The sequence below is a fragment of the Ctenopharyngodon idella genome, chromosome 6 (genome assembly GCF_019924925.1).
Source record: "Ctenopharyngodon idella isolate HZGC_01 chromosome 6, HZGC01, whole genome shotgun sequence".
Taxonomy (NCBI): domain Eukaryota; kingdom Metazoa; phylum Chordata; class Actinopteri; order Cypriniformes; family Xenocyprididae; genus Ctenopharyngodon; species Ctenopharyngodon idella.
The window spans coordinates 15,286,244-15,308,289 of NC_067225.1; the positions used below are offsets into that span (position 1 = coordinate 15,286,244).

A 22,046-nucleotide genomic window follows, 5' to 3' on the forward strand; every position below is an offset into this window, starting at 1 on the left:
TACTTTTATATTGAAAAGACTGAATTGTTGTGAACATGGAACAAGACACAACTGACAAATGCTTTGACTAGCACCGTCAGTCACGGGAAAAACCTTTAACTGTTAAAAGGACAAGATATTGCAGCGGACATTTAAACATATTTTTTAGTATGTGCATAGGACTGACCTGAAGGAAAATGCTAAATCTGAATGCAGGTAATACTTTCTCACAATATTCTTCTACATAATACAGTAAGTGTCAATGAATAATATAAATTGAGATCAAACAGTTTATGTTGCTAAGAGTGGTTGCTAAGGGTGTTGTGTAGTGATACACAGAACCGTTGGGTGAAGCGGTCATAGCCGTGTTTTATCGTGAATAAAACAGCTGTTGACCAATCAGAATCAAGGACAGGAACGAACCGTTTTATAAAATAGTTTTATATTATACTGTTGTATTTTTTTCATAACATCATATGTATTCATTCATTGACATGCAGTTTGTTTGTTTGTCTCATCAAATTTATTATGTACACAATACGGTACATTTTACTGGTACATTTTTTTTCCATCTACTGCAGGTCAAGTCTGATGACAGGTGGATATGGGTCGGGACCTGCAGTGAACCCGTGGCTGGTTAATGAGCCTGAGGAGACCAGAGGACTTGGCTTTGGAGAAATCAAACAGCAACAGCAGCAGATTATCGAAGGTACGTTGCATATGAGATCAGTCTTACAACTGATGTGATGCTTGACATTGCTTCTAACTGACAGTTATCTGGCCACATCTCTCTGCTGTCCAGATAATCATCTATCTTCTGATGAAATCAGACATTTTGAGAAGCCTTTTTTGAATTTATGCCCCATTATGAGACCTGCTACTCATTTGAGAATAGCAACTGGTAGGAGTTTTGAGAAAAATCAGGAGCAGTTTTGTCCACCCAAGTTATACTTTTAGCTTCAAGGTTACAGCTAAAGTACCTTGTGGCTCACCGTGGCAGCGGCCTCTGTCAAAAATGACATCAGATCACACTATATGTCATTTAAATGTCACAGATGCCAACACCCTGCTGCCTGCTAATGGTTTTCTCTCTCTATGAGGCTCATTTAGATGGAATTTATGTACTTTACTATTGTTTTTCCAACCCAAATGAGAAGAGAATTTAGCTTTTCCTTCAATGATAGATAATTTACATGATGATTTAAACCACAGAAACATAAAATATGAGAACGTTAAACCATCATTTTTTAATATGTCTTTGTCTTTCTTTTGTACAGTTCTGTCTGAATATGTCCCTATTCTCTTATGTGTGTTTAGCTCAGGATGCTGGCCTGGATGCTCTGGCTGCAGTCATAAGTAGACAAAAACAGATGGGTCAGGACATCGGCAATGAGCTAGATGAACAGAATGGTAAGTGAAAAGCGCAGTATGTGACAGCTCTGGCTGAACATTCAGAAGTTTTTCTGTGAATAACATTTAATTTGCGGTCAGGTTGGTTTTATTTTGTCACGTCGCTCTGTTACTACACTACATATGATGTCATTGGCTCTAAAATGAGCCGTTTTTTTAAGACTGGGGTTAAAGTGGAAAATGTGGAACTGGGTACTTGGAAACCCACTCTCACCTGGTCTTTTTTTTTTTTAAAACTCCAACCTGTTGCAAAGTGTCAAACATATTTCCAAAATATAAGACCTGTGTCCTTTGCACAGAGAAATCAGATAATAGTGTGAATCTATTTAAGTTCGAATGTGAGAACATGGAGGAATTACATAGTGCATGATTTACTCTAAGTCACACGAAGGAGACTGAGCTCAGATCAGTAGTCTGCGACCTCATCTGAAGGTCGCAGCTGCTTTTAACTTTTCCCACACTGTTCTTCAATCTGTCTGGCATAGCTGGTAAAGTGAGACAGGCTAAAGTGGGGAAAACAGATACATAATTATGAATTTTTGAAGTGAGATATTTTATCCACCAAGATCATTTTGCTGAAATACAATATTTTCTCAAAATGATCAGCCACACTGACATTCACTAAAGAGTTCTACTTTGGTATGAACAATCAGGGTTACAGCAATTTAAAAAGCCAAATAAACCTGATCTGTAGTTGTTTGTTAATTCCAAAGATGTTCCTCTCTGTTAGAAATAAAGTAATTCAGCACTTAGTGATGTTACTCTTTTAAAAGCCAACAGGCAGAGGTAAAAGTTGGGGACTGTCAATTTTTGAAAGAAGTCTTATATAAACATATTAAAGGATTAGTTCACTTTCAAATGAAAATTACCCAAAGCTTTACTCACCCTCAGGCCATCCTAGGTGTATATGACTTTCTTCTTTCTGATGAACACAATCAGAAATATTAATAAATATCCTGACGCATCCGAGCTTTATAATGTCAGTAAGCGCTACCAAACGAGTATGAACTGAAGAAAGTGTCTCCATCCACATCCATCCATCCATCATAAAAATATTCCACATGGCTCCAGGGGGGCTCCGTAAGTTGAATAGGCAAGGCATAGGACGTAGTGTAAGCTTTTTGAACTGAGAGTTTTACACTTTCTTCGTAATTTGTATACGGAAGGCGGTCAGGGCGGAAGCTAGATATTTTACTTCATAACTTGTTAAATATGGATTTTTTTTTTTTTTTTTTTTACACAAATGCACCGCTTCACTTCAGAAGGCCTTTATTAACCCCCCGGAGCCATGTGGAATATGTTTATAATGGATGTGGATGGAGACACTTTGTTCAGCTCATACTCGTTTGGTAACGCTTACTGCCATTATAAAGCCTGGATGCGTCAGGATATTTATTAATATTTCTCCGATTGTGTTCATCAGAAAGAAGAAAGTCATATACACCTAGGATGACTTGAGGGTGAGTAAAGCTTGGGCTAATTTTTATTTGAAAGTGAACTAATCCTTTAATATTTTATAAAAATATAACAATTTATTGATTGTAAATGTAATTTTGATCAAACAGTAATTTTATTAGCACACTTGTTATTAATAGTAATTATGCACTAGATGTACTTCTTTGGCCATAGTGCAACTTTTAACATGTTAGCGATGTATGGATAAATAATGTTCCTAAATAGCTATGTTTCCATCTACCTACTTTTATGCGCATTTTGGGATACCGCTTAAAATAACGCTGGATGGAAATGCCAATATGCACATAAATTCTAAAAATGTGCATAAAAAACGTATGCGCTCAACTGAGTTGGATACATTTTTTTATGCGATACAAAAACATGCGTGTAAACTACACTTTTTTTTGTTTGTTTTTGGGGTTTTTTTTGTTCAGGAAACTGATTTATAGTTTTTTTTTTATTGTTTATTTCTCTCTCTCTCTCTCTCTCTCTCTCTCTCTCCCCCCCCCCCACTCTTACAATTAGTGGAGTTGCACACCTTTTGCTAATTGCAAGAGTGTACAAAGCAGTATATGAGATTGTTGCTCTTAATGTCTGAAGAAGGCCTTGACAATGGCCGAAACGTCACGTTTTTTAACCAGTAAAGTTGGATTTCTTTAAGAGTTAGTGTTGCACCTTTTTCCAATTTACGTGCATCAAAGAAGATGTGACTTTGCGATGGAACGGCATAACTGGACCAACCAGCGAACCGATCTCGTTGCACAGCATCTGAAATGCTGTTTTGGTCATTCTGTGAAGTCTTTCGTTAAAGTAGTTCGGTATAATTCCCTCCCAGAAGCTTCTCACACGATTTTGTTCACAAACGGCAGGCATCTGAATGCAAGATAACAAGACAGCTTTTATTGTGTTTCATCTGCGCGCACTGAGGCGCAAGTAATTTAATATATACGAAAATTATTATATACAGTGGCTTCTACTGCAGCAACTTCCATTTTTCTTAGGGATATTTAACACCAGTTTATCAGGAAGTGATGATTTTAGATGGAAACGCTGCCTTATTTGCAAATGTTTTATGCGATATTCCAAATTTGTGCACAAGTTACATTTGCGACGTAGCTAATGTTGCAACTGCTTTGTAGCGAGAGATCAAGCATCATGTGTGAATGCTTTAGGTATTACTCTGAGATTCCATGTTATCTTATTGCTTTAACAATTGAGAAGAGCAGCCATCACAAACTTGAGAGTCAGGAATGTGAACCAACTTAGTTACAGTTAATGAAGCTGCTGATCCACAATCTTACATGCAAAAATCCACATGAATCTAATAGATAAACATCTCAGTTGAAGTCTCAGTTCTATGTCTGTGCAGCTTGTGTCTAAAAAAAGAAATCCTGATGCAAGTTCACCTCCTCCCTGTTGCTTTTGTTGGCACAGTGAAGGTTGCCCACAATACTTTTTCAGGGGGCAGTGTAATTACTATGGACCACTTCCAGTGTTACTACTCTTTCCTGTCTGCTGCAAAAACTGGCTCATTGAAAACATAAGACATAGTCCAAATGTTTCAAAGTCACAATTTTTATTTTTATTGAATAGAGATGAACATGAATTAATTGAGAGAGTGATTCAAAAAGATAATGGAACCATTATAAGTGTGTCCAGGAGATTAGATATATAATACAGTTTTACACAGCCTAAACAAATCTAAGGTTCATCATTATTGTGACCTTCTGGTGGAGACTAATGCTGGGAATTGGAGGCACTTGGCTGCTTCTCACCGTCTCTGCCCCGTCTCAGTCTATGCAGGGATCAGTGTGATTGATTTAGTCTGCTTCTCGCCTTCCCCAACTAAACATAGGAGTGAGAATGAATTATTTGAACGGGACCTCACATTTTCTTCCCTCTTTTGCTAAAGCATGCAGCGTCAGTGTTTCCTAGAACAAGAGTTTTGAGAGCAGTAACTGAGATTGCATGGTCTCTGTTTCATGGGCTCACATTTGAAAGCTGATAGAGTTACGGTGCTGTTCTACTGTACAGTCTAACAAACCTCTCCTGCAGATTTCATCTGCAAGAGTCTTTTTCTTGCAGATATAACGCATCTCCCATGTGCGTATTAAAGTCCTGCTTTCCTCTGGAAACCAGCCATGAAGAGCTGTCACAGAAAGTCTTGAGCAGAGTCCTCTATTTCAAGGAACAGAATGAGACTCTGCAGAAGGGGCTCCTTCTAAAATGTTGTAACTTTGTGCTCACTTTATATAAAAAGACTTTATACAGCACATGTACAGTGTTGTTATTTTTATTCAAACATATTTTTTTGCCCTTCTATAAATGCAACACATTATTAATTTCTGTGATTAATTCATCTGATTAACACAATTAAAGGGATAATCTAAAATTTCTGTCATTATTTACTCACCCTCATGTCGGTCCAAACCTGTATGACTTGGAACACAGAAAAGATATTTTGAAGAATGTTGGTAACCAAACAGTTTCGGTTCCCATTGACTTCTTTTATGTTTTTTTTTAACCATACTATCAAGTCAATAGGAACCAAAATGGTTTGTAACTGTTTTATATGGAGTTATTTCAAACTAAATAAAAGCAAAGCGTAATGTGATGTCATTTTACCTTAAAAAATATAAAAATAATAATTTAAAAAAATTACATAATGCATTGGCGTTGTATTTATATAGATTAGTATTGGTATTGGCAATTTTGTACCTTAAAAGATTCTATTAAACAAATATTTAAATATTTGTGTATTTAAAATATACTTTTGGGGATTCAGCATTTGATGACTCTACATTTGGGAATGATTAATCACAGAAAACTGTGCATTTTAAGTAATTCAGTTTCAAAATAATTCTAGTAAAAATAGTAAAAATGATTAAAGTCTGGGCAATGATTAAAGTCAAGACTTCATGGTTGCTCTGTGTTCAAGAACACAGTCAGTTTTCAGTATTTCTATGAGCTTGGTGTATTGGAATTTTAAACTATACCAAATTAGCATTTGCACAATGTACTTTTCTGGTCATGCCGTAGTTTGGATTGAAGTCTGGGCTCTGACTAGGTCATTCCAGAACTACTGCCTTCTTTTTTCCAAGCCATCCCTTTATAGTTTAGCTGTGTGCTGTTGATTATCGTTGCACTGGAAAATTAATCTTCAACCTAAATGCAGATCTCTGACTGACTCAAACAGCTTCTCTCCCAGTATTTACCTGTATTTGGCTCTATGCATGTTGGTCTTGATACCAACAAGGTTTTTCCAAAAGCCCCAGGGCATGATGCTGCCACTACCATTCTTGATGTTGGGTTGTTTTGCGCCAAACATTCTTCTTTGCTTTAGGTGAATCGACCTTGGACTAATAAAACCACAAAATTCTTCCAGAAGGTTTGGAGTGGCTTAAAAGTTTTGTCACATGGCTTCTAGCAAACTTTAGCCATGATGTAATGTCAGTCTTTTTCGAAATTGCCGTTCTTATAGCCATTCTCATGAAGAGAGGCAGAATCATTGAAGTGTTGAAGGAATTGTTGATTGTGTACGTAGTTTCCCCCATTTCATCCAAAGAACTCTGCAGCTCTGTCAGCGTTGTAGCTGGTTTCTGATCATTTTTCTGGCAATTGACCTTCTGGCCTTGATTATTCGATCTGGTAGATGGCCTACTCTTAGTAACGTTTGGATTCTGCCATTCTTTTTTCCATTTGGTAACAGCGAATATCCCAGTGTTCCTTGGCAAACACGTGACCCTTCTAGTATTTTTATAACCTTGTGAGGACGTTTATTCCTCCAGACAATTTCACTCTAAGGTTCTACAGGTCTACATCAGACCACTGGACTGATCTGATCTGTTTTTAGTTGTGAAATGCCAGAATAAACCTAACTCGGTTTAACTCAGGGGTTATTCAGAGTTGGTGTTTCGACTATACATTTAAACTTGATACAGCGCCTTAAAACCAGGGTGTTCATGGTGTGAGATGCAACAAACTAAAACATCTGTCAGACGCATGTGTGTAGACCAACAATTAAAAATTAGTGTAGCTGGAAAGTTATGTGAACACTATGTGAAGTCTGCCTTGACATATTGACAAAAAAAAAATTGACTTTAACAGCACAGTATGTGAGATTTTGAGTTCTGTATTTTACTATTTAACTCTATATTATATATATTAAATATATATATATATATATATATATAAAATGTATAAATATATTAACTAATGTTTGTTTCCCTTCTTGTGGGAAACAAAAACCAAAATCAGTATTTTTACGTTTGTGTTCATGCATTCCTTCTTTAGCTTTATATTTCTGAAAACGGTTTGATTAAAACAATAATGTTATTAACCGGTTATTAATTATTTATTTATTTATTTTTGCGTATACCAGAGCTTGAATTGAACTTCATACTAAGAGAAAAAACTTGTTCTTTGAATGAGTACAACAGCGTTTACTTTATTCAAAACACGATGAATGTAAAGGCTAATTTGTTTATGTATTATGTATTTTTATTTATGTATTGTGTATTTTATGTATTATTTTTCTATGTAAACATGGTAGACGGACATGTTTGACCATTGCGCTCGCTAGGGTGGGGGCCCTTGCAAGGGGATCATCGGATTTGTATATTCAGTTAAATTCACATTTATTTGTATAGCACTTTTCACAATACATATCGTTTTAAAGCAGCTTTACAGAAAATGCATGTTTCTAAATTAAAATATAGAGTAATCTTTTATCAGAGGTGACTGCATCAAAATAATGTCCATATGTCAGAAATGTACAGTTCTAAGATAATACAAATCATGTAGAACTTTTGTTAGCTAACATGTTTTTGTTAGCTACTGTTGTTAGCTAAGATGTATTCATTTTAGGCAGAAACAATGAGCTAATTAAAGCAATCATTACAAGTTATGATCATAATGATTACAGTATATAGATAATTTGACAGTTGTGTATGTTGATTCAGAGCTGGCATCATCTGAAGTCCTTGCAGGGGTTGGCGGTATATTAAAAATAGTTTGAAAAACCCTTGCTGTTTGACATGACTCTGACCACTTTTAAGAAAAATCATGTGTAGTAAAGAAAAAATCTGCAGTTGTGGGGATCTTGGCGTTAATTGAATAGCTTGTAAAATGAGCTATTAAAGGGTTAGTTCACCCATAAATTAAAATTCTGTCATTATTTAATCACCCTCATGTTGTTCCAAACCAGTAAGATTTTCATTCATCTTCTAAACACAAATGACGATATTTTTAATGAAATCTGACAGATTTCTGTCCCGCCATCGACAGCTACGCAACTACCACTTCGGCGCTTCAAAAAGTTCATAAAGAGATTGTAAAACTAATCCATATGAATCAGACGGTTTAGTCCAAATTGTCCCTTTAATTTAGTCCCTTTTCTGAAGAGAATCAGTCGCTTTATATGATGAACAGATTGAATTTAGGCTTTTATTCATATATAAACATTGATCACCAAACATAAACAGTAGGTCAACCGTACTTGCTTTGACGCACAAGAATGAACCTTATTGGTTCTCGCATGTCAAGCAAGCATGCTTGAGCTACCGTTTACCACAACTGTATGTGTGCGTTGATGAATATTTATATGTGAATAAAAGCCTAAATTAAATCTGTTCGTTTGGATTAAACTGCTCAATTCATATGGATTAGTTTTACGATCTCTTTATGAACTTTTTGAAGCATCAAAGTGGTAGTTGCGTAGACTGTCAATGGAGCGACAGAAATGTCTCAGATTTCATTAAAAACATCTTTGTGTTCAGAAGATGAACGAAAGTCTTACGGGTTTGCATAAAAACTAACCTTTAGATATTTTGAAAATATGTTACTTGAATGAAAGCAAACAAACAAAAAAACATATAAATCATCAGATGTAGTGAATAAATGCTTTAATAAAAATATTAATGCCCTCTCGACTTCACTGTATAACGACAACAAACCTCCTGGCCACTGCATGTGTGGCTTTACACCTTTTTGTCTTCTTCTTTAAATATACACTACTGATGATGTATTTTGGCTCTCACTTTCACACACACTTAAACATGCTGTCTGCATGTGAATTGCAGTCAAGACCTCAGATACCACAGTGACAAGTCCGGTGATGTGAAGAGGTCAGTATCTCCCACTTGGAAGCTCCAGATGAGTTCAAAAGGTCAGCTGATCACTAACAGTGCTGTCTAGCAGTAGAAGAACAACCCAAGGTCTTCATCAAAGAATTGAATTGCATTGGGTTGGCTTGTGCTTATTTCTCCAGTTTCCTTAGATCACAAATTATGAAACTTATTCACTGCAGTCTTTTACCTATGTTAGTTAGCACCTATATAAAACCAACATAACATTAAAATAATGTTTTCTATAGAAAGAAGATATGTTTTTTTGGTGTGCATTATTTGAGAGAGATCGTCTGATCATTACTAAACATCCAGAATAAGGCATCACTGTTCCGACAGTGTTTTAGCCGCTCCATTACACTCTTGTATTATATGACATAATCGACAATGTAAAAAGTAATAAGATAGTTTAATGCCCTAAAAGAGACAGCAGAAAATGGATCGCTTTTACAAAAAAGGACAAGAAAAAAACCTTCTTCCTGTTGCCGTATGACCTTCTTGTCCTCTCACATGTTCTTTTTCTTTGAATGACACATTTTTTTCCCTCCCAAAAACACTCCAGTTCTGTAATAGTGTTTTACTGTAAATAGATTAAACATTAAATGTAGGAAGTGAGAGGCAGCACTGATCTCCTTTTAAGGTCAGGGCTATGAAGAGTGGTCAGTAGTTAACATGACTCTGAAGCTTCCTGCTGACTCTTGAGTACTGTCAACATACTAGCAAAACTGGCCTGGCTCAGACATCCTAATATCCTCATGCTGCCCATTTAACCAGAGCCGGAAAGTAAAAAGGGAGTTTGCATGCCCTGTTCATTTAAATTATTACTTCTGTACTTAAAAGGGTTAGTTCACAAAAAAAAAAAAAAAAAAAAAAAAATAGCATTATTTACTCACCCTCATGTACTTCCAAGCCCATACAACTTGTTTTCATCTTCAGAACACAAATTAAGACATTTTTATAATAAGTAAAATCAAAGACATTTCTGTCTGTACATTGAAAGTCTATCAAAACGTTCAAGCTCCAAAAAGTTCATGAATGCAGCGTAAAAGTGATCAATGTGATTCCAATGGTATAAATATACTCTGTTCTGCATAGCCCTCGGATGTGCTTTCAGGAGAGGATCATGCCTGTTCATGTGAAAAATATTAAATGTTGTTCAGTATGTGTACAGCATCCCTCTTCCTCTGTTGTACACTGTAAGAAAATTCTGTGAAATTTATGGTGCAAACTGGCAGCTGTGGTTGCCAGAAATTTACAGTTAAAAAATACTGTAGCAACATTATAGGTTTTACAGATTTAAATGAAATTTAAAATAAAAAGTATTTCATTAACCGATATAATGTTAATTTACCAACCTGTATCTGTTGTACCTTTGTAATACACTGACAACCACCAAAAACAGGTGGTAATTAGAAAGTCACATGATGAATCAAAGGCCCTGTTTACACCTAGTATTGATTTGTTTTGTTCGGTCGGATCACAAGACGCATACCAATTTACATTTAGTAATTAAATCCATTCCTTTTGTCCAATTTTTAAACCACTTTTGTCCTGATTTCTTCGAGGAGAGGGTCTTTGGGTGGGTAAATGTATGGGTTTTTTTTTTTTTTTTTTCTCAATCTAATGTACAAAATGAGCTCACGCAATTTACATATGAACGCACCCGGAGATAACAGAGAAACATATGGAGAGCAGCAGCTTCTGTTTCTATTCTGACAGCCGCAACACCACGCCAAACACTGTGAGTGCGTGTTAGAAATCAGGAATGGTGAGAAACCTTAGTACGTTTAAAGGGTTAGTTCACCCAAAAATGAAAATAATGTCATTTATTACTCACACTCATGCCGTTCCACACCCGTAAGACCTTCGTTAATCTTCGGAACACAAATTAAGATATTTTTGTTGAAATCCGATGGCTCAGTGAGGCCTCCATAGCCAGCAATGACATTTCCTCTCTCTAAGACCCATTAATTTACTAAAAACATATTTAAATCAGTTCATGTGAGTACAGTGGTTCAATATTAATATTATAAAGTGACGAGAATATTTTTGGTGCGCCAAAAAAAAAAAAAAAAACGACTTATATAGTGATGGCCGATTTCAAAACACTGCGTCAGGAAGCTTCGGAGCTCATGAATCAGCATGTCGAATCAGCGGTTCGGAGCGCCAAAGTCACGTGATTTCAGCAGTTTGGCAGTTTGACAAGCGATCTGAGTCATGATTCGACACACTGATTCATAACGCTCCGAAGCTTCCTGAAGCAGTGTTTTGAAATCGGCCATCACTATATAAGTCATTATTTTGTTTTTTTGGCGCACCAAAAATATTCTCGTCGCTTTATAATATTAATATTGAACAACTGTACTCACATGAACTGATTTAAATATGTTTTTGTACATTAATGGATCTTGAGAGAGGAAATGGCATTGCTGGCTGTGGAGGCCTCACTGAGCCATCGGATTTCAACAAAAATATCTTAATTTGTGTTCCGAAGATTAACAAAGGTCTTACGGGTGTGGAACGCCATGAGGGTGAGTAATAAATGACATTATTTTCATTTTTGGGTGAGTTAACCCTTTAAGTCCCGTCTGGATAGCATGCTTTCCATAATGTTTGCGCATTAGGCCAGTAGGCGTAGAGTATGCGGTCTTTTGCAACTGTTCCAACACATTCGACCACATGAGCGTCTACACCACGAAAGCAATCCGTTCAAATGTGTTTTCGACTACCTCTGGAAGTGGACAAGCTTGAAACATTCTTTTTCACTTTCTAAAACTGTAAATTTAACAGTATTTGATAGTAAAATTACATTAAATGTAAGGTTAATTGTAAGGAAACTTGCTGTTAAACAACAGATTTTTACTGTCGCATGTTTACAGTCTTTTACCGTTAAAATCACGATCATTTTTTTTTACATTGTGCAGTGCTTCCAAGACTTTCTAGAACAAACATTGTAAAACTATGCGGAGGTGAAGATATTTTGTAAATAGAGACTTGTTTACAGAGAATCTAGAATTCAAAATCAAATTTAAACCTGGAAATAATAATAAAAAAAAGTTTTAGGATTTTGAAATAAAGAATTATGAAACAACTTAACAACTTGTAAAATAAATAAGAGTTATTTGAAATTCTTCACCACTTTTACGTCATTAAGCAAATTTGCAAAAATTTCTTTACTTCCATTGAAACACAGGATTCTCTTTGGAAGATTATCACATCATGCTGGATAACATGAATCTTCAGGTTCATGCAGCTTATTAAAGCGAAGGATGGACATACTGTGTCAGATACCAAAAAAGTATCTGATGTTTTCTGATTATTTTTGGTATAATTTATGAGAAAAATTTAATATAAGCATTTAGTATTCTCAGACTTTTGGACCCACTATGGTTAGTTGCAGATGAGCCAGTCAGCCCTTCAGCTCACATGAAATCACCAAAAATGCTTTATGGAATGAACCTATATGAGTGCTATACTGTCTGTCTGCAAAAAACACAGAAAACAGACTTAATTTGGCTTCCAAATATAACATGGCAGCAATTATTCCTCTGTGTATTACAAAAAAAGTCCTATATCAACAGAGTGTTACTTTTTTGTGTTGAAAGTCAACATCGTTTGAGTTTATTGGTGTGGATGTTTCTCAGATATTTGGCCTGGAACTATGACATCAGCGTGTGTCATTGGCGGGTGAATTAGTGTGGTTATTTGTGATGACTGTGCACTGCAAAAGAACCTTTTTTTCCTTAGAGGGCAAATGAAGTTGAAGTTTGCTGGGTCAGTACAAGGTGCCTCATGTTACTGGCAATACAAGGGTCGTAATGGCACGCCAAAAGTTTCTGTTATTTGCTGTTTAAACATTCATTGGCCTTTGGGATAGCATACTTATGCATTTTGTTCTGATTTTTTGCCGGAGATGGTTTTTCTCAACCTGGACAGCGAAACGGCTAAGTTAATTTACATTCTACACTCCTTTTAGTGTTGTTTAATCAATATTAATTAATCTCTCATAATATTTTATAAATAAAACCAGCCTGAAGAAAATGCAGTCATGTGCTGAATATTTCTCAGAGTCCTCACACTCTTTGCCTTTTTCTCATTTAGCTAATAACCCTCATCTCAGTGTTACGTCTGAACGGACACTATTTTGCCAGTATTTGTACTAAAATGACTTCTGTTGAGGCAAGTTTGGAAATTCTCCAAAACCGACATGTTGCGGCGATCCGCTCTAAAGACTACAATGAGTCCTTCAGGATGGAGCCATCATGAATATTGTTTGTGTTAAGGAACTGAATGCTATGTTATTTACAAGCTGAGGTTATGAAGGGCTTTTCCTGTGTATTTCACATATAACGACCAGTCTTTGTGCTGATAGATATGTCACATTTCTACCCTAGAGCGTAAAGACTGTCTGTGGTGAAGTCCATAGAGAAAGCAGACAGGCTCTGTAGATGGCAGATCTACTGCGGATAGAGAGGACGCCAAAAGTCATAAAACGGTCATATAGATAAAAACTGAGCTGGAGGTCCAAGAGCAGAGTGAGTCTAGAACATCCCATTGGTTTGTTTAATATGTCATTGTTATATATATAAATATGAAATGGTTATCATTGTTTCAGCATTTGGAAAGCAATGGAAATTACCTCTTTGCTCAAGTGCACTTGCTGTTGATTTTAAAGGAGTAGTTCACCCAAAAAGGAAAATTCTGTCATCGTTTACTCATTATGTCGTAAACCCATATGAGGTTTTTCCCCCCATGGAACACAAAAAATGAATTTCCAAAGTTTGGGGTTGGTAAGATTTTTTTTTAATATGTTTTTGAAAGAAATCTCTTATGCTCACCAAGCCTGCATTTATTTTTGTCAAAATACAATAAAGCAGTAATATTTAGAAATATTTAATTACAATTTCAAATAAATGTGATTTTAAAAGCTGAATTTTCAGCAGCCATTACTCCAGTCATCAGTGTCACATGATCCTTTAGAAATCATTTGAATATGCTGATTTGGTGCTCAAGAAATTATCAGTGATGAAAAGCTGCTTTATATTTTTGTGATACAGGATTCTTTTATAAATAGAAAGTTCAAAGGCATTTATTATATTTTTTTTTGTAATGGTATAAAATGCTTTACTATCACTTAAATGCATCTTTGCTGAAAATGAAGAATGCTGTCAGGCTTCAATAAGAACACACATACGGGGCCGTAGAAGTGATCAATATGACTTGTACACTATATTGCATGTCTTCTGAAGCCACAATATTTACAATTTGATTTACATACTACTTTTTATTGCATTCTGAAGTAGACTGATGGAGAGCTAAGGTGGACGTCAAGATTTTCAGTAAATAATGACTTAAATTTCTGTATTTTCTTCAAAGTTATTGCCGTTTATTCTACAAGGTTGTATGGACCACTTTTATGAATATTTTATGGTGTTTTTTTTTATTTTTTTTTTTAGTTTTTTTAGTGACAACCCCAGTTGTCAGTGTTTGATTATGGTGTTAATTTTGCACTTTTTAGTCTTTAAACAAAAACAGGACAAGGTTGACTAAATATGATAGTCAAGTTTTAGTCGACTTAGCCCTGGTTTCACAGACAAGGCTTAAGCTAGTCCTAGACTAAAACGTATGTTTGAGCTGTTTTAACTGAAAGCAACTTGCACTGGCATATCTTAAAATATGTCAGAGCCATTGTTTTGGCTCAAGATGCAAACCAATACTGTTTTTTTTTTTTTTCCTTTTTTTCTAAGGTACATTTATAAAAGCCTCTTAAATACCCTAATTGAACTAAGGTCTAATCCTGGCTTAGGCTAAGCCCCATCTGTGAAACCGGGCCATAATGTCTATGCATTTTAGTCTAGCTTAAGTCATATTTTCACCATGTTGCATAATGGTTAAACTGATAATAATGATTATTTTTTCTCAAAATTAAAATCACAATGATTGTTGTCATTTGAGAAATTTATTCTTACATTTTATCAGAATTATTGCACTTTCACCTATAAGCACAAATCAAGAGAATGTCAACCCATACGCATGGTTTATTTTACCTCATCTAGTGTGCTGATTTATTATGGTTATTTATCTCATAAATCAACACAGTCTCTGTCTACATCATCAAAACTGGTAAAACAAGAAACTTTTCTCAAAAATTAAAACTCCAATAATTCCAAATTACATTCATGTTTTTCTATTTATTAAAAAAAAAAAAAAAAAAAAAAAAAAAAAAAAAACAGTAAAAAAGACTGTATTGCCACACAAAGGTTGTGTAAGTGCATTTATTCAGCAACCACAATCGCAAACAATATAGTCGAGATCCATGTTTGGATTTATTACAGTTCATCACTGAGAAGGTTTGATCGCAGATTTAGTCTCCGCAAACAGCGCAAGCGGCTCGTGACAGAACAAAGACTGGCTGAATAACACTTCCATTTAAGCAGAATATCTCAAATGGAGATCGCTTTTCAAATAGAAAAGTCCAGCTTACATGTTAGTCTGTGTTTTCAGATCATCCGCTCTTCTTCCGCAGTGTAGAGAGAGTGTGTGCACATGGTTGCTGGATTACAAAGATTAAGTAAAACATCAGGCAGAATATGTATCATTTTAACAGAAATGCTCTGCTTTAAAAACTTTTAACTTTAAAAACATCTGGCAACCGCAAACAGCAAGGCTCGTAGTAGACGTATCAGTCAGTTATTTATTTATTTATTTTTTTAAACTACATTTTAGTCTCGTCTTTTTTCGTCAATGTTGAATGTCATGGTAAAAAAGCTTATAGACGGTTTTTCATCATAGTTTTCTTTAACAAAATGAACACTATTTGATTATAATTGGAAAGAGTGGTGAGGATTTTTTTAAATCACTTTTTCATGGAAGAAAGTCACTTTTTTGGAATTGATGGAAGAAAGAAAATCGTATGGGTTTGGAACATGAGGGTGAGTAAATAAAGACCAAATTTTTATTTGTGATTGAACCATTCCTTTTAAAAAAAGCTTTCAGTAGTAACCTTCATGTTTTCCATCATTTCTTTCTTTACTTCTCTTTTCTATAGAGTGGTGCAGGTAGGACTGGTTCCTTCAAGATTTTCCTATGGGGTTTTATAATGGGGTTTTAAGATTTATGTGTAAAATAAAGCCTGTGGTAAACATAACTTGACTATACTTTGACGTTTTGTTCCACAACGTAAAATACACACAGCGAAAATGCGAATTTTGAAGCAGTGTTTATGAGATGTGTTGTTCATAGACCGTTATTCTGTGTTTTCATCTGCAGTTATTTGACTAGTATAATTCCCATCCTGAAAGATGTATTTATTTTAAAGTCTTTTTTTCCCCTTTTCAAAATTTTAGTAAAACTTTTTTTTTATAAAAGTAACAAAATAATAAACAAAATAATAATACAAGCATGACAAATATGTATAAAAATTGGAGGATATCCATATATCTATGGGTGTTTCATTTGAATAGATGCAACATCTCACACAGCTGTGATGCTTATACACATGGGAAATGGCCTCAGCTACATTCCTGGCATCAGGAGACAGATACTGTCTGTACTTTTTGAAAGAATGTGAAGTTTATATATAGGCAGGTGCAGTAACTAACCAGTCTTGTGCTTTGTAACTTGGTAACGGTAACAAAACAGACAGGAACTGCATGATATTGCAGCTGTAGTTTATTTATTTCAGGCTTTTGAATTTCTGATTTTATACTTAAATATTTAAATGCTTCATATCATCTCCATGTTCTGTTTTACTACTTTTCCCCCATTTTTTCCTTATCCCTATTAAAGACATATCAATTTTTCCAGCTCTGACAGATCCGACATCTGCACAAAGGGCAGTGTATCAGACTGTGAGTTCAGAGCCGAGCAACTGTAAAAAGTTAAAAGATGTTGTCCTTGCTGGCTTTTGTTACCATTCTGACTTGATGGAGTGATAAAGAATCCGAGACAAGACATTGGGAAGGTTTCTCCATCTGCATTTCTGGGGCAGGCCTCTATCCATCATGTCTCATCTCATTCTCTCTTCATCCTGACTTTCTCAGTCCTCTGCTTGGCCTCAGTGTCGGCCTGTACAGAGTGACTTACAATAAGATTAGGCCTTCCAGCAGAGACCCATGAATAGAGGATGTTTGGGACCTCTGACAACTTTTTAAAGATAGAATCATCAATCACAGCTCTTTTTATTCTCCATAGTTTGATTCATTCATCAAGATCTTTTTTCCACTGCTATCCCACGTGAAACAATACAGCAAAGAGGTTTTTGTCGAGGAAATGACCTACAAGCATAATCGCATGTAGTTAAGATGAACATGAGTTGTGGTTTGTCATTTTGTCATCCTGACAGAGAAAAACAGAATAAGATAATGATGACTCAGTCATCCAGTCATCCAAAATTCACATGAAATGGAGCCCTAGATTTATTATGATCATCAATGCTTATTACGCAGTGTCATTTTAGTTAGACTCATAGATCTGGAAATGTTTGTCATGGTTGTGTCTTTCCAGCAGTGGCTGGAACAACATACAGAGTATAATAATCTCAGGTGCTGATTATGTGCTTTGTTTAAAGGGGTGGTTCATTGCGATTTCACTTTTTTAACTTAGTGTGTAATGTTGCTGCTTGAGCATAAACAGTATCTGCAAAGTTACAGCTTTGAAAGTTCAGTGCAAACAGAGATATTGTCTTTTAAATTTATGGCAGTTTAATGCCTACAATTACGACCAGTTTGGACTACAACAAGCTTCTTCCAGGGTTGGTGACATCATAAACCCTGCAATTAACATAAACACTGCCCCCGGGAACACGCAAACAAAGTGGGCGAGGCCATGTCGCGCGGCATTTAGGAAGCGGAAGAGTTGTCTACACTGGATGCGTGCGGCGCGATGTGATGCGTCAAAAAATAATAGAACCCATTATAATCAGTGATATTGTCTACACTGGATGCGGCACTGAAAAAAGCTTCCAGAATCTACACAAGTTCAATGCTGGATTTGCACAAAGGCTATTACTGAAAGATGAAGCTGTTCCCACTTTAAAAGGAGAAGCTGCTGTTATGGGCCCGAATTTGTAAGTATGTTTTATTGTTTGTACATGTCTTTTTAAATGTATAGTTCTGTTGCTGTTTTTTGGTTGCATCAAGGACGTAAACAAAGACCAACGCGGTTTGGCTTCGCTAGCCAGTTTGCTAAATTCTATTGCAGACTTCTCCAACAAATGGCAACAAACACCATCAAACTTCTATGTTCATAGACAAACAGTTGTTCATGTTATAAGTTAAATGATACCTTTACAAAAATGCTATTACTTAGTCATGTATTTGACTACAGTAAAGCTTCAATCATGATAAAACCGTATATTGAAAGCTAAAGTAAACAGCAGTAACATGTGACAGCATATCTAAACACTTTGACACAAATACAAACGGAAATACTTACCATTCAGAAACGTTCTTTAAAAACCGTGCTTGCAGAGGTTCTGCTTGACCCTCTTCATCATTACTGCTATCTGGGTCTGATTCGGGCTCAATTTGATACGGCAATATAGACGCCATTATTTACATTTTCACCGAAGCACATGTAACAACTAATGGTAAGGGGTGTGGCGTTTCCGGACGCTTCAGCGAATCACAATACACTGGGCCAGCTAACCAATCGGAGCACATTGCGTATTTCGGAGGGAGTGCTATCATAGAATCAGGAAGTCAAACCGGCCGTTCAAATGAGAATGGAAACAGTGGTGTAGAATGAAGGTAAAATATATGAAAAATATGGCGGTATTTTTAAAAACGAAGCAATAAGACATGTTAAACTGCGCCCCATAAACACAATCAAGCCTAGAAAAAAACAGTTAACCACCCCTTTAATGTAAAAATAATTTAATGTGAGTTCTAATATAATTTTTCGTGACCTTTCGTAGACATTGCCTACTAAAAGCTACAATGGATAGGCTAATTCACCTCAGGTCTTGAAAATATATGTAAGGAACAACAGAGTTCAAACTGTCAACTCAAGGTGAAGAGACAAGTGTATTTTATGGAAAAAAAAAAAAAGATGGTTTCAGTCACTCTGTATGTATTTTTAATCATGTTAAAATGGTGTAAGATTTAGGAATTTGATAATGTACTTATTCGTTTCGTTGCAAATGCGCTTACAAAGCAAACCCACCCACATGCTCTTCTGATTGGCTGTGATTTTTGATTGATTTTGTCGCATCTCGGGTCGAGACTGGTTTATCGCATCATGTCTGGTTAGTACACGGTGTTAGGCTGTTTAAATTTGCTTTTCAAAGCTGCAATTTCTGCCAAAAGCCAACTCAAGCAACAGAACTAACGAGCAGCTAACTAACACGAGCTGTTTATTTCCCCTATTTTGTCTAAATGCCAGGGTATGATAACTGCCATACTCTGCCATACGTAAATGCCGCCCCTGTTTTCAAACCACAAGTCATGTCATTTCATGATATGCTGAGGGTCAGGACTCGTGGATGCTGCCAGTTGTGGTTATACGGTGAAGCCGTATACCAAAATGACTTGTAAAACGTTTCCTTATTTGGATGAACTTGACCATTGGCCATTTGACTGTAAGGTTCTTTTGCCGTTTGGCAGATTTTGGATGCTTATTATAGAGAGAATGGTGTGTGAGCTCACACAGTATCTCTGTTCCAAAACCTAGTGAGTTGCCTCCTTAGGCAGGATTTTAAGGCATTGTTGTTCCAAAAGATTGGCACCTTTATTGTTCTGCCTCATAAAATACCTTCTTTTGGCCAAATTCTAAGCTAGTATTGCATTTATCCTTCACAGAGAGGGCAATTCCATAATGCATTGTTAAATTAATCCAAGATGGCGACTATAATAAATATAATTCATTTGATACTGGAAAGTGTTGATAAAATATACAACCCGAATTCCGGAAATGTTGGGGCCTTTTTTAAATTTGAGTAAAATGAAAACTAAAAGACTTTCAAGTCACATGAGCCAATAGAACATAGATAACATAACAAATGTTTAAACTGAGAAATTTTACAATTTTATGCACAAAATGAGCTCATTTCAAATTTGATGCCTGCTACAGATCTCAAAATAGTTGGGACAGGGACATGGTGTAGCTTCTCCCCTTCTTTTCAAAACAGTTTGAAGACGTCTGGGCATCGAGGTTATGAGTTTCTGGAGTTTGGGTGTTGGAATTTGGTCCCATTCTTGCCTGATATAGGTTTCCAGCAGCTGAAGAGTTGTGGTCGTCTTTGACGTATTTTTCGTTTAATGATGCGCCAAATGTTCTCTATAGGTGTCCTCTTTAGCCCGGAGGACACGGCGTCCATTATTTCCAACAAGAATATCAAATTTGGACTCGTCTAACCATAGAACACTTTTCTACTTTGAAACAGTCTATTTTAAATGAGCCTTGGCCCACAGGACACGACGGCACTTCTGGACCATGTTCACATTTTGCTTCCTTTTTGCATGATAGAGCTTTAGTTGGCATCTGCAGATGGCACGGCGGATTGTGTTTACCGACAGTGGTTTCTGGAAGTATTCCTGGGCCCATTTAGTAATGTCATTGACACAATCATGCCGATGAGTGATGCAGTGTCGTCTGAGGGCCCGAAGACTACGTGCATCCAATAAAGGTCTTTGGCCTTGTCCCTTACGCACAGAGATTTCTCCAGTTTCTCTGAATCTTTTGATGATGTTATGCACTGTAGATGATGAGATTTGCAAAGCCTTTGAAATTTGACATTAAGGAACATTGTTTTTAAAGTATTCCACAATCTTTTTACACACTTTCACAGATTGGAGAGCCTCTGCCCATCTTTATTTCTGAGAGACCCTGCCTCTCTAAGACATCCCTTTTAGCTAATCATGTTACAGACCTGATATCAATTAACTTAATTAGTTGCTAGATGTTCTCCCAGCTGAATCGTTTCAAAATTTCTTGCTTTTTCAGCCATTTGTTGCCCCCGTGCCAACTTTTTTGAGAGCTGTAGCAGGCATTACATTTGAAATGAGATCATTTAGTGGATAAAAGTGTAAAATTTCTCAGTTTAAACATCTGTTATGTTATCTATGTTCTACTGTGAATAAAATATTGGCTCATGTGATGAAAGTTTTTATTTTATTCAAATTTAAAAAAACGTCCCAACATTTCCGGAATTCGGGTTGTAGTTTAAAATACGGATAATTAAATTGAGCCATTCTTCTTGTCACGTTACTTCTATTGTGAGAGAAGTCTTCTGTGCACTTGCATTTGTATGGCACACTGATTTCCTGCCTAAGTGACGTTCCAAAGGAAAGGGGTTTTCAAACTGGGGTCCGAAGACCCACAGTTGGTCGCAAAAGGGATTTAGAGGGTCTGCAGAAAATTTAAGGGATTTATACATCTATTATTCTAATGGTGGCCATCAAAAAAGACACACCTGATATAAAGTCAGTGTTTTTTTTCCCAGACAACGTGTTGTTTTTTTATAGTTGAATTTTTTTTTTTTTTTCACGCACAGTATAAAATGTGTATTTATACATAGAAATATGCAGTATAGCTGCCTTTATATTTTCTAAAGAAGGTCCCTCGCAAGGGGATCATATAATATTTGTGGGTCTTTGACATCAAAAAGCTAGAAAACCCCTGACTTAAGAGATTCCATTTCAGGTAGGATGCTGGTGGGGTGGGAAGAGAATCCGGGAGCGCAGGTCAGTCAGCGAAGTGAATCTTACCCCTCCAAAACTTCACAAATTCTTCGTTCTTTATCACTCAACACATTATGCATGTGTTCCCCCACCATAAAACCTCCATCTTGGACAGCATGCAGAGAGCTGATCTCACTTTCATGGACCAGGCATAGCAAATATTTTCTTTGAGCAGAGGAACCCTCACAGTTACCTTCGAAAATGAAGCCACAAGATTGCAGTGGAAGCTGAAAGACCTTTTTTAAGAGGCTGAGAGTGCTGTTTTCAGATTTTAGATTTCTTTCTTTTGTTTTTTATAGATGCCATAAAGCATCTAATCGGTATTCCCGCCGCCCAGGCCGCAGTGCTGCTTAGTGGATCTTGGCTTTGATATGGCGTGATACATCTGGAATGAATG

At 36.2% G+C, this 22,046-nt stretch overlaps 1 protein-coding gene across 3 annotated transcripts in view; it reads left to right on the top strand.

Moving 5' to 3' along the window:
- The window catches only part of stx8 (syntaxin 8), a 65,824-nt gene that overhangs the window by 10,773 nt on the left and 33,005 nt on the right, over window positions 1-22,046 (top strand). Inside the window, exons 5-7 of one of the 3 annotated variants that reach the window (XM_051896713.1) lie at window positions 561-688; window positions 1,297-1,389; window positions 4,900-5,236. In XM_051896713.1, coding sequence (XP_051752673.1) covers window positions 561-688; window positions 1,297-1,389; window positions 4,900-4,958 — 280 coding nt within the window. In that variant the 3' untranslated portion in view covers window positions 4,959-5,236. Of the gene's footprint in view, window positions 1-560; window positions 689-1,296; window positions 1,390-4,899; window positions 5,237-22,046 lie in introns of those variants that run through there. The other 2 variants (XM_051896714.1, XM_051896712.1) reach the window with 2 other exon arrangements.